Source organism: Homalodisca vitripennis, chromosome 7, assembly GCF_021130785.1.
Source record: "Homalodisca vitripennis isolate AUS2020 chromosome 7, UT_GWSS_2.1, whole genome shotgun sequence".
Lineage (NCBI taxonomy): Eukaryota > Metazoa > Arthropoda > Insecta > Hemiptera > Cicadellidae > Homalodisca > Homalodisca vitripennis.
Genome location: NC_060213.1, coordinates 128,322,733 through 128,336,720, shown reverse-complemented (window position 1 = coordinate 128,336,720; position 13,988 = coordinate 128,322,733). Strand labels below are relative to the sequence as shown.

The 13,988-nt window shown below is 30.7% G+C and overlaps 1 protein-coding gene across 1 annotated transcript in view; it reads left to right on the top strand.

Annotated features, from left to right (window-relative positions):
• Positions 1-13,988, top strand: part of LOC124366884 (hemocytin-like) — a 184,518-nt gene that overhangs the window by 38,220 nt on the left and 132,310 nt on the right. Inside the window, 1 exon segment of the mRNA XM_046823484.1 lies at positions 948-1,098. Coding sequence (XP_046679440.1) covers positions 948-1,098 — 151 coding nt within the window.

Sequence of the window (13,988 nt, the reverse complement as noted above, 5' to 3'; positions counted from 1 at the left end):
TAATTTTTTAGGTACTCCTTGGGTTACACATAGGAACATTGAAAAAACACATTGAAATAATTTTTTTTGTGCACAATTGCAAAGCCTACATACTTTTCTTGTTGTACTTAAGCGTTTAATGTAAAAAAAACATTATGGTTTTTGACCATTACTATTTAAAAATTCGACGGCATGTAAAAAAGTCCGGAAATCATCTGTCGTTGTGGACGTGTTAAGAAAATGGCAATCAACTTATTTTACTGTTATTTTTTAAAATTATTAACGTATAGTACATTAATACTAACGTAATTGGAGTAAAAGGGTAACATGTTATCTTATAAATAGCAGAAGTGATGTACTTTAATGGATACGTTATTGTAAAATACTATGTAAATAACTTTGTGATTACATTTTACTCATGAATTAGATGAGAGAAGGTGTAAGTACAATAGCGGAGCCAAACTAACAATATTCATTCAAAGTGGTTGAGTAATACATCGTACTAATTGCCTAATTAATTTATTAGAAGAATATTTAGTTAATTTTTATCTTTTACTTTTGCTGTTGTCTCATCATTTCAGTAAGTTTATTCAAATTACATTGTTTATTAGTTATAAATAAAAATAATTACAATGATTGTGTTTGTTTTCAAATAAAGCAGTGCGAGTTTTAGGACATCCAGTCATAAATACTTCAGGACACTTCTTGGGACATATTATAAATTAATGGCCTGTAATTTAATTTTTTGATGAAAATCATCTCAGACTTAATTTTGTAGATTTTCAAATATTGTTCTTTCCAAGATTCCTGAAGAATCTTTTCATAATTCAGAGTTATAAACAAATTATAGAAGATTAGTACTATCGATTCTATGTATATAAAATAATTCATATACTACATGTATGCTTGTTGATTTTATGAATTTGAACTGTACGTAGAATGATAACTTCTACTGGTTATTTGGTCAGGACACGGTGGAGGTTCAGGTGACGGAGGCGTTGTGGAATCGAACTGGAGGTCTCTGTGGCCGCATGGATGGACACGCAACCAACGACTTGGAACGTGAGCAGGACAGCGTTGTCGCGTACGCGAACAGGTGGCAGGCAAACCCACCCTCTGGTGAGTGGATATCGTCAAATTAATATGTTTACATTGCCAATTTCAGGTAGATTTCATGCAAACGCCCGTATGACCAAATTTCCAGGAGGATTTTTATGTTTTTCTGATCGTGACTCCCAAAAACTGAAACTACTATAATCCAAAAATGTATATACATGTATTATATGTATGTATGTAGTTCTTAACAGATTCAAACACCCCTTGATGGACTTCGTTACACAATCTTAAACAATTAAATGTCATTCGCATTGGGGCAACATTTAAAACTCGAAGAATTTCCATCATAGACCTAAACCCATACATTTACCAAATATATTAAATTATTATAAACAATTTGTTCACTCTAACTTTTTTCTATATTTCATAAGGTTTCATGATGGTGACGGTTTAAAGTTACAGAAGACGTATACAATTGAACCGTTATAAGTGGATATATTTACAAACATAATTTCGAAATAATAGTATCTAATTCAAGTCCATGTTTTTAGAAAGAAATTTTTATTAGAACATGCTAATAAAAATGTTTTTTGTTTAAGTTTTTGAGATTATAGAGTTTATAAAAGTTTAGAAGTGTGTTATAATTATATAAACATTGAGAGTTATTGTTCCATCAGTGTTGTGCAAATTGAACATCTAAACTAATAATGCATCTTCAGGTTGACATTTAGAGAGGATGCTTACATGTGAAATCTACCTTTCTTCCGACTAAGACGGTAGGGTTATTTATATTCTGGATATTTTGGTGTGTTTCCATACTGAGAAAGAGATTATGATGTGTAAGCACGCGAGTTTTCACTTATAACACATTATTTCGTATGACAGATAACCAGCGTTTCCCTTCTCTCATGATACTTCAGAAATAATCAGTATAACATTATGATGATATATTGAACCCTTTCTTGGAGAAATAAACAATGAAAAATTATTAAATTATAAAAATTATAATGTCCAGTGCTTTTGTACGGATCCGAAACGTGGAGGCTAAATAAGAACGATGAGAAAAAGCTTCTAGTTTTTGAGAATAGAATTTTACGTAAAATTTATGGGCCATCATATGAACAAGGGGTATGGAGAAGAAAACATAATAGAGAAATCAGGGAGCTCTACAATAGTACGGATGTAATAGGAGAAATAAAGTGCAGAAGACTCCGTTGGGCAGGCCATGTTTTGAGAAGAGAAGAGGAGTGCAAACTGAGGAGGGTAATGTACGGTAACCCAGAAGGAAGACGACCCCGTGGGAGACCGAAAGTGAGATGGTGGAACCAGGTGAAGGCTGATATGGAGAAGGTGGGCGCTTCAGAGGAAGATGCAGAGGACCGTTCAAGATGGAGGAGCTTTGTTGGTGCGGCTAAATATCACCTCCGATATAAATGGCCCTGGGAGTAAGAGTAAGAGTAAGTAAAAATTATAATATAATTAGTAGATTCATCTCAACCTGTTCCTGAAAATATTAACTATTGCGATCAAATATCAGTCCTTGTACAAAAATATTGAATGTCAGAAATTAATTGATTCTGAGAAATATTATTCAAAGTAATAATACACACACATACTACTTTCATATAATGTAACTATAGTGGAGGGTTTGATTCAATGCAAATGTTGATTTAGATCCATTTCATCATCTGCTTAGTGCAGTGTCTGAAATCTGAGTCACAAACTTGACTCCTGGAATCTTCATTCATCCCATGAACACCTCTTCATCTGGATCACACTGGATGTCTGCTGAGTAACCACACAGGCCTCTCTTGTGGTCTAGGTTTCTTGGAAGTTGAAACGATGCAGATGTGTTTTGAACGTCTTCGTTGCTGACTTCTTTTTGATCTCGTCAGGTGGACGTTGACTCCAGATTCCATGAGTCAAGTTTGTGACATTGTCATAATTTAGACACTGCACTAATCAAAAGGTGAAATGTAGCTAAAGTCAACATTTACACTCTACTTTTATCAGGTTTCCTTATAACTTTAATTAATATAATTAACCATAAACTGTTTTACGTTTCCAAATCATTTTTATTTTTAACAAAAACAGACAACCATTGGAGACAAGAATGGTCCCTTCCAAATTAATCTAAACCTTTTCTAAAAATTTGATAATTTTTTCTGGAATATCAAATCATGCTCGCTAATTATTTGGAAACTGTTATTTATTTGTAAAACGATTATATCTGTTCTGTTCGATATGGACATATAATAGTAATAAACACTTAAAGCGTGTTTACAACTACACTTTCTGCAGCCTAAAGTTTATTTGGATCATATCTACTCAATACTATTTTTTTAAACAAATTAGAAGCAGCACAGACACTTTCCTATTTATTTAATCTGTCTGTTTTATTAAATGTTATGTGTTTTTAACTTCTGTTGACTTTCTCATTTTTATACAACTGATGATGAGACTTTTGCCCCAAATATATTGCTCGTTCTACAAAAAATCTTTTGGAACTGTTGACTAGTAAAGGTACCATATATTTGTCTGTAATTAAAGTTTTGTGGATATTACAAACATGGATTTATACAAAAACAAGAAAAAAGAGCAACCTGGTTTACAGTTTGCAATCTAAGTTTTAAAAATACCTACTTATTCAGTCTAATTAGTCATAAAAATATCTAAAATTAAAGTATTAACAGTTGTAGATGAATGGAAGAGGCCCATAAACTCGTTATGATCATGAAACTTAAATGTTGGTTTAAGTTGAGCCATAATTATGATCAGAAGGGGTATACATTTTTACAAAATCTATCTAATTAAAGTTCAAGCATTAATTTTTATAAATAACTAACTGGAATTACACCATATTGTACAGTATATTGATGTGTGAGTATTAATATTTCCACTGTCACATAATTGTGTACAAGAGTATCCCATTAAAGATAAAATATCAACGACTTTGCGATAGTAAGTTTTTATGAGATTATATGCAGCCGATAAGAGACTCATGTTGATAAATTTTGTCGGTAAATTACACAACTGAAATCTACAAGAGAGAGAGCCATCTGTCGACTGTTTCTACGATGGAATCCCAGCAAAGTGTGGAGTGCACTATGAACTCTCCGTCACTTTACTACATCTACGGAGATGAAGATGTGGAAAACTTCAACGGATCTGTCAAGAGACCTTCACCATCAGCACCTCTTTATGATGAGGTCCTCCAAACAAACCAGTTGTTTTCAAATCCGACATTTCTGTCTTGTGATACACATAATAATCCCCCAGCTGACCATCTGGAATTCGGTCGTGTAACAAAGAAAAAGTGGAATACAAACGGTTTTTGCCTTTGGTTCAAAGAAATTCCGGTATGGATTAAGGTTTCCTCAATATTGGTGATTCTATTGTTGTTGCCAATTTTTTACTTTGTTATTGATTATAATTATAAAATCAACCAACAAATACTAACTAACTTTAGTCTAAATCCTTATACTGACACTGCATCTACTCTTGGATTTGAATTGCAAAAGCCATGGTTTATCTGTGGGAACACCCCTAAAACCTCATGTGTACAGTGGAAAATTATTAAGGAAGTGAAAATCCAATCGCTGCAAGTCAATGGTTACAGTTGCGACAATATACCGAATTGTAAAAAACTCATCAAGGCATATGAAGATAAGAACTATTCAGCCAAATACGGCTTCTATATCGATCACGAAGGAAATGTATATGGTGGGTTAAACTTGATGTGTCAGAAAAGTGCAGGAGAACTTTGGGTTGCAGTGATGGTTAAAGACTTCCAGAAGAACACACCTGCTTGTGATGCCTTGCTAAATCACTTCAAACAAGAAGTTTTAACTTACGGGACACAGAATAAGTTAGTGAGTGAGGACTTCAGAATCTCTTACGAGGATCCATATTGTTTGCAATGTAGGAGGTGAAAATTGTTAATAGAAGTGGTGCAAAATTCTTTGCTCTTTGTGGAAAACAGAGGCTGCTTGGCGTTGTACACACAATTTCATTATACAGTAGAGTGTCATTAATCTGTACATTAAAAATCCAAAACATCCAAAATCCAAATAACCACTTTAAACATGTGAACTATATTTTGGATGGTGCTGTGAAAAAACAATTACCTTAGAAGTGTTTGTTTTGAACCACCACTCCCCAGTGGGCGAGCTTTTTTTTTAACCCCATCGGCGTCTTATCACTGTCACCAGTCAGTTCAGTTGCTTCACTTGTTCAGAAGTGTAGTAGTAGTTACATGTTAGCGGTTTTTAGTGTTTATTAGTCTTCAGTAACATTTGTTAAATAATACATAAATTGTTTATTTTTATTTTATCATGTAATTTTTAGTGGAACTAGGAATTTCTAAGTTATGTTCAATAATCAGAACAAATCAGAAATCTGAACTGCCGTCAACCCGAATTCATTTGGATTTTTGACGCTCTACTGTAGAGCTGATCTCATTACAGTAACAGCTACTGTACTTTCTATTGAAATAAGAAAAATTCAAACTAAAATTTAATGGCAAAATATGTTTTTAAGTTTTAGAATTTGCACAGGAACCTCGAAAGAGTACTTGTATTAATGATTAATGAGACAAAATAAATATCAAACTCTCTTTATAAAAATTTAAATGCTTAGGAACATTTATTTGCCTTACAAATCTATAATATGTGATACTTTGACAAATAAATATTCTTGTTCAAGTACCTTTACTATTTGTGTGTAAAATAAAAATGGTAAAATATACTTTAATGCAATCTTAAGTTTTTAATTTACTAACATTAATAATACTATAAGGACTATAAGATCAATACATAACACATACATGGTATAAATTTAGTTTGTTTTGCCTTGATATGAAGTGAATATGTTTTACACCTTCTTTGCTCCAAAGAGATATTCCCAGCATAATGAATTGAAACTTTAACAGTGTTTTGAATGCAGCACTGTTTTCTCTACTGAAATGGACTGTATGCTATATAGTAAAAAATTCTAAAAATTAAATTATATAAATTTAAAATTCTCTTAATTTGCAACAAAACCAGTTCTGAGTCTATAAGTATAAAGAAAATTTAATGAATTTGGAAATGCAACACTATAAAGTCATATCTCTTCTCTCAAAATGAAACGATAGAGTTCAAATTCAAATATATACTGGGTGTCTTAAAAGCCCTCCCCCCAGTTAACTTTCTTTTGAATGGAGATGGAGTGATTTACTTTGGAGGATGTTTATATGACAAACTGAGGAGGTTTTTGACGTATGAAAATTTGTGACTCCCCATGTTATGTATTTACAATTAGTTTATTTTTTTGAGGCAAATAATATATTTTATATAGAATATCGTGGATTTTAGAGCTGAAAATCTTAAAACCACTGAGATACATTTCATAGAAACCATTGTAGACAATATTAATAAAGGGAATGATACAATTGGTATTTTTATAGGTCTTACTAAAGCATTTGATAGTGTATTACATGAAACATTGATAGAAAATTTAAAGAATATCGGTATTAAAAATGTTACAGTAAATTGGCTTGCTTCTTATATTTAAGAGACTACAATATGTTGACTTGCCATTTGTTACTTCATCAAATTTAATTACAAATGGAAAATCTTCTTTACAAATAATACAGCATGGAGTATCCCATGGTTCCATTCTAGGACCTTTCTTTTTCTGGTTTATTTGTGGGGTTAAAAAAATGTTTCAACAGGTGATCAGAGCAAGCTTTTTATGTGCAGATGACTCTAGTTTAATAATTACTTGAAGGAATTAGAGCTCATGCATATCAATAATCATTTTTGTAGTCAAGATTTATGACAAAACTTTAACAAAACAAATTTAATTACTTTCTGACAATCTATTAAACAAAATAGAACAAAATATAACAATTGGCAATGTAACAATTTCTCAGTTAAGATAAGCCAAATTTCTAGGATTACTTTTGAATGAGAACCTAACTTGGAATGAGTACATTTTGGCTTTGTAAAAAGTATCTCTTCCGGATTATTTGCTCTTAAATCCATGTATGTTGCTCAATAGAAATTCAGAAAACCATTTACTATGCCCGCATACAATCTCATATAAACTAACCTTTAGTAATGCATCTAGTAATAAAAATCTGCAAAGCATTCTGCAACATTTAAAAAAGCAATTAGAATAATACTAAATTTAAAGGACCAGGATTATGTGAAGGAGTATTTTTCTAAATTGGGAATTTTAACTGTTTTTGGAATTTATATACTTGAAACAGTAATGATAGATGAAATGTTTACAAATCATCTCGATTAAGGTCAGCACAACTACTTTACTCAAAATAGAAACCAATCAGCCATACATAAACACTCGTTGGAATTTCATTATAAGGAACCAAGCTCAGCAGGTATTAAGGTTATAAATAAAATCCAAAAAACTGACTTATAGATAGTAATGTATTGTTAAAAAACACTAAAAAAAATATTTTTGACTAATAAAGTTTTAAATTCATTTGAAGAATTTATGAAAATATAAAAATATTTAAAATAAAATATAATTGATGCCAATCTGTATTTTTATAATTTTAAATGTAATTCTACAAATTATATAAATAAAGTTGTTTTGAATTTGAATTTGAAAGTATTTTAAAATGAAAGTTTAATTTTTTAATTTAATTAAAAGGCTGTAATGAAAAAAGTCATATACAACCATATTACTTTCAGCAATATACTCTTTACAAATACAAATAGAAGAAACAATGTATTTACATTTTTTCATTCTACAAGTTTTATTTTATGTTAATATAATAATCTGTCACCACAAATAAATTAAATACTTAAATAATCATAATTTTTAATACAGATTACACAAGGGGGAGAGGGTGCCACACTCAAAACTTGGGGTAGGGCTCCAAAATCTTTAGATCCACCACTGAGCCCACTGGGCACTTTCTCAACCACAAAAGAAAAATTAATGTCAATATAAAAGATTTTTGTAAATTTTAATAAATTTCTTTAGAAATGAATAATCCAGTACGGTAATAATAAATTAGTACTATTCAATCAAAATTAATACAGTATTTCTTTGTGTTGTTAAAAACAGAAAGTGCCCTGTGACAAATTGGTTTTGAAAATTGTATCCCAACAATTTACTTTTTCTAGATTTTTGAGGGTTGAGGAATTATTTCTTATAAAACTGTCACCTAAAACTTATATGAGGTTTCTCGAAAAATGTGTTGTTAGGCAAACTATATAGTAACAACTCATTAGATTTTACCATCTTTCTTAATCTGAGAAATGGCCTGAACAGTCAACCGAAATTAGTTGTAAAGCCCTTTCATTATTTACAGCAGTAACAGAGTTTTTAGGGGTAATATTTACAAAATGAGTTATAATTGAGGTGATATCTAATTTTAAGCAAATTCATTTTCGTAATTTAATTCCTTCTAGTTTAAAATTAAACCAAATTAATAAATACATATTTTTGAGCCTCACTATGTCTTTAGTGACTTAAAGCACCTTATTGTTCCATTTTTAGATATTGAATAATAGCAAATCATGTGATAGATGATATTACTGTTTTAAAAAGTAAAGCTAGATTAATTTTCACCAGTTTTAAAATGAGGTACATTTTTAGCACGTTAATAAGGGAAAAACTTCCTTGTTCCTTTTGTTAGGAGAGATTTAATAAATATTTTCCTAGAAGGTTTAAAAGATATCAATACTAAAAAATTATCAATATTTATTCAGTTTCAATTTCAGATCACACTGAAAATCGTGAACATTATTTTAGGAAGGAATATTGAACATAATGTTTTGGTCTATGAAACATTACAAAACAATTTAATGTGATGATTTTATATGAATTTTGAATCCTGAATAGTATGCTTTAGTGGGGGACGAAAAGAAAATCCTTTTGATGTAACAGTTCCACAATATTAAAAGTACTGTAAATAAAATCAAAATCACATTTGATGGATCACCAGCAAGATGTAGAGTTCTTCTGACGATCTCTTAAACATTCCTTAATCTGCTTTATGGTAATGGTATATTCCAGGAGTAAGTCTGTATTAATGGTGAAAAATGCCAAAAAAAAGAGGATGAAGACAACTTTGGCCCAGAGTGGGCGATCTCTATACCAGCCACAGTAGCACGATTTTAGCCTTGCCATTTTATCTCGCTTTGTCTTCAGTTCTTCATAGGTCTCATCATGAAGCCGTGATTGCTTACAGTTTTTCACAGTAGATTGTACCTGGATGACTTCATCGTAAGAGTTCGATAACGTTGGCATGTCAACGTGGGCATTGCCACTCAAATCATCATAAATGTAGTAAAGTTCAGATGGGGATACTGATACTTCTTCTGCAGCTTCAGATTCCATCGGTGACAAACTGTATGTACTTGACAACTCATCACAGTTTTCCATTTGTCATGCTCTCTTATCACTGTAGATATCCTCTATCTTCATGTCGTGTTCTGTGTATTACATCTTTATTTCATTAACAACCAACCATTAATGAATAGTAGTTTATTTGTAAACAAACTATTGGAGATGATATGGTTGAATTCCATAATCTTCTTATTTCATACATTTTTAGGACAGAGCTTATGTTCTTGCAAATTTCTAAGATGTTTAATTAGACGATGTAACTGAATGGAGTCAAACACGTTTTTTAATTATTAGTCTTCCAACAAATTTCAGCACTAATGAAATAATAAGAGTTTTGTTCTTGGTAGGATAAGACGCGTTGTATAAAGTTTATTGTTGTTAGTGGGTAATTTTAAAGGTTTTGTGAACATACTGATATTAATTTTTTCCCAGTCTCCTTCTCAAAATTATCTATTAATAATAACATTTTCGAGAGTACACATTTTTGGTTCTATTTTAACATTAATGATGAATAATTTTTTGTAATTTTGATTAATAAATTTGAATTATATTATTTTTATTTAACTTAACCTTCTTATGTGTACTGTATGTGTTGTGTGTGTGCTTACAATGTGTGGTCATACGGTTTTTGAGGGCAACAGGAGTTTCTGACATTTACTACCATTCCCACTATGTTTCTAGATCTGCAATATACGACCTGATAAATCAATTAATCGCAATAAACATGTTGTGTAAAATTTATGCACACAACCTCTAAAACAAAGGTTACAATTCATTCCCAGTAACCAACCACTAGCAACTTACCAGGGCCCAATAGTAATTAGCGATCATCACAGTGAAAACAATTTTCTTTGCAGGATTAGGCCTGCAATTCCAAGTGAAAAACTGGTGACCTAAATGAATTTACCAATAATCATGCCAGCCTTAAAAGTTATTTTGCTACAAACAGCCTTATACAACAAATATTTTGTCCTTATAGTTAAAATTCATAGAATCTAAACATTTAAAATTAAAAATAAACGTGATTAACATAAAAATCATACAGGCATTCAGCAGTATTATCACTGCAACATGATGAGACTTACAAGGGTACGTTCTTGTCAAATCGTGCTAGTCTTTTGGAATATAGTAAAGGGTTCATTATTAAAGCATTGATAGTGATTTTGTTCAAGCGTGTTATAAAGCTAAAAAATCTTATTTGTGAGTATAAAACAAAAATGTTTAAAAATAAAGTAGGTAGGTTTTAGAAATTCTACTAAGATTTTTTTGTTTAAATTGTTTTTAGCAAAACTGCTTTGCCTAATATTTTAAAAATAAAGTTCTTAGTTTTCTATCTTATATTTGTATTAAATCTGACCATATCTACAATATGAATCACAACTGATATATCAGTATACCAATACTTACCAGAGTGAGACTGAAGAGTGATTGGAAGGAAGATAATTAATTTCACAAGTTAAGTGGGATAAAGTCTCATAGAACATGCTTTGCTGAGTATAAATCCACATTTGCATCTCAACTTGTTCTGGAGATATCCTGGAGACAGACACTGATGAGAATCTTTTCTACCCCTTTGAGTAATAGGCGTTGCTAACCACTAACACTAAAAGATTTAAAGTCTACAACTTAGTTTGATTTCAAGATATCCCTGTGTTTGGCTTGGCTAGAACTCAGCCAAATCCTATGGAAGAACATGCACCATAATCATTCTCCATCTTGCACATGTAGAAATTAAGTTGCATGCAAAAACTCAAGCCTACAGCCAATTTGTTCTTGAATTATCTCATTGAGTGATAGACTTTGTTAATGCTCAGAAAAATCCCATAGCAGGATACACACCATCATCAAACTTGTTGTTGTCTATGTACAATTGAAGATTAATACAAATTAATCAATATATCCTGCGGACAGTTAGACTTAGTGATGCACAGCAAAGTAAGACGTAATAATGGTTTAAAAAAATTAACTGAATCAGGTTACTGGAATAATCAAGAGTTTAAGAAGAAACACTTTTGGATCATTTTAAGCAATGATTATGATTATTTTAAGCAATGATTATGATCATTTTAAACAAAATGGCACTTTAACTTATGTTATGTTGACTGAAGATAGATCTCCTTAGCAAGGCTGAAATATATCTCAATACATGGTGCCAGAAAAAACATAACTTTTTTTTATACTTTGTTTTATGTTGTACTTATCACAAATTTGTGTTCAATTCATCTTGAATTTTTTCATGAAGAGATGATGAGAAACTTTTACCATTTTATATGCAGATGACACAACCTTCTTTAACGTCAGTAAAAATTTTAATGATCTTGAATTGTTGGTAAATGATACATTAAAAATATCTCAAATTGGTTTCATGCAAATGGGTCGTTGCTTAATAAGGACAAAAATAAACGAATGTTATTTAATCTTAGGCACAATTCGGATTCATTGGATGGTTTCTCAAACATAGTAAAGTTCTTGGGTATTATAGACAAAAATTTGATATGCGGGCACACATTGATTACTTAAATAAAAAGCTGTCGCGGGTTATACTTATCAATCAATCAATCAATCAATAATCTTTATTCAAGACATACATATAAATGTACATGAATGCGTCATTTCTTAATAAATAAATATTTTAAGGTGATGTTTATATATTAGTTGTACATACATTACAATCCTTTTAATGTCAATTATTTTAAAAATCTTAACATAGTTAAAAATAGGTTTAATATTATTTAAATTAATTTTATTACCAAAATTATAATTAATTCCACTAGACTTCAGAAATCAAAATCAAAATACAAGGCTCTGGGAGTAAAAACTCTTCAAAGTTATAACATGACAAATCAATTAAAAACTGTTTTAATTTATTTCTGAATCTAACACTATTGTTTTCATTCCTGATTGCTACCTGGCAGGGTTCCCCATAAACTTGATTCCCATATAAGTTTGGGCTTTGCTTAAATTTTTCTTTATTATTGTTGTTTTATTACAAAGTTATTTTTGTTCCTAGTATTATAATCATGAACATGTAGTTGTCGTGGTAATTTAGTCTCATTATTTTTTACATATAATACTGTTCTATATATATAGAGGCTGTATACAGTCATAAACTCGAGCTCTTTAAAATGTAACTTACATGACTCATCTTTTTTGAGTTTTAGAATCACCCTAATTGCCTCCTTTTGTAGACGTAAAATTTTATTCAGGTTTACAGCACTTGTTCCCCCATACACTTCAATCCCGTATGCGATATGTGAATGAACCATGGCATAGTACACTGATTTCAAGGTTTGTTTATTACAAAAAGGTGCTAGCCTTCCTTAGTGCAAAAATTCCCTGAACCTAATTTGTTACATATTTTTTTGTACATGAATGTTCCAATTAAGTGTACTATCTAAATGTAGCCCTAAAAATTTAGTTTCTTTATCCAGGTTTTTTCATATTAATTTTGTTTGATTCAACATTTTTGCAAGTAAACTGTATAAAAGTAGTTTTATTATCATTGAGTAAATAAAAGATTTCTGTTATTTAAATAACTTTTTAACAATGAAACTGATTTCGTTACATTTCTTTTTAGTTATGTACCTAATTCCATATCGCAATGCACAAGCTTATATCATCCGCATACAAACAAATTTTTACTATTATCAATTATATCATACAGATAATTAGGTAAACCCCCCAAGTAGCACAAAAACAGGAAAGGGCCTAATATTGACCCCTGTGGGACAGAGTAGGTCACATTTTTTGTATGAGACCTAACATCATGCTGATTATTTTTATTTAAATACTTAACATTAACAAAACTGTTGACGGCCTTCCAAGTACGACTTAATCCAGCTAAGTTCTTTACCAATGATACCATAGCTTTTTAATTTTTCTAGTAATATTTTTATGATCAACACTGTCAAATGCTTTGGTCAAATCTAGGAAGGCGCCAACATGTTGTATCCCTCATCTAAGTTCTCTAAAATGTGTTCAATATAATTTCTTAATGCTGTTAATGTGGATCTATTTTTCCTGTATCCATGTTGATCAATGTCAAGTAGTGTTATTGTTTTCAAAATAGTCAACTAATTGAATCAGCACACACTTTTCAAATATTTTAGATAATGACGGTTGAATAGACAATGGTCTGTAGTTAAGAGGATCAGTACAATCCCCTTTTTTATGTACTGGTATTACTTTTGAAACCTTTAATTGAGAAGGATATATTCCAGTTATGAGTGGGATGCATTAATTACATGTAAAAGAGGTTTAATTAGTGGTAATTTCGCTTCCTTAACAATTTTTCATGGGTATGTCATCATACCCTGCTGACCAATTAGGTTTTATTGAATCAATTATCGTATGTAGAGTCTTATCATCAATTGTATTACAAATAAATCTGGATTCCGTTACTTTGCTGTATCGAATCCTCTGTTTGAACATCATTTTTACTTAGATTAGGGATAACATGAGTATCAACCATTTCAACAAAAATTGTTATTAAAAATATTTGCAACTTTGTATGGATCCTCTATAAGAATATCATCCTTTTTAAGTACAATGTTATTAGGTGACTGCTTTTCTTTTTTATTTTTGTTTCA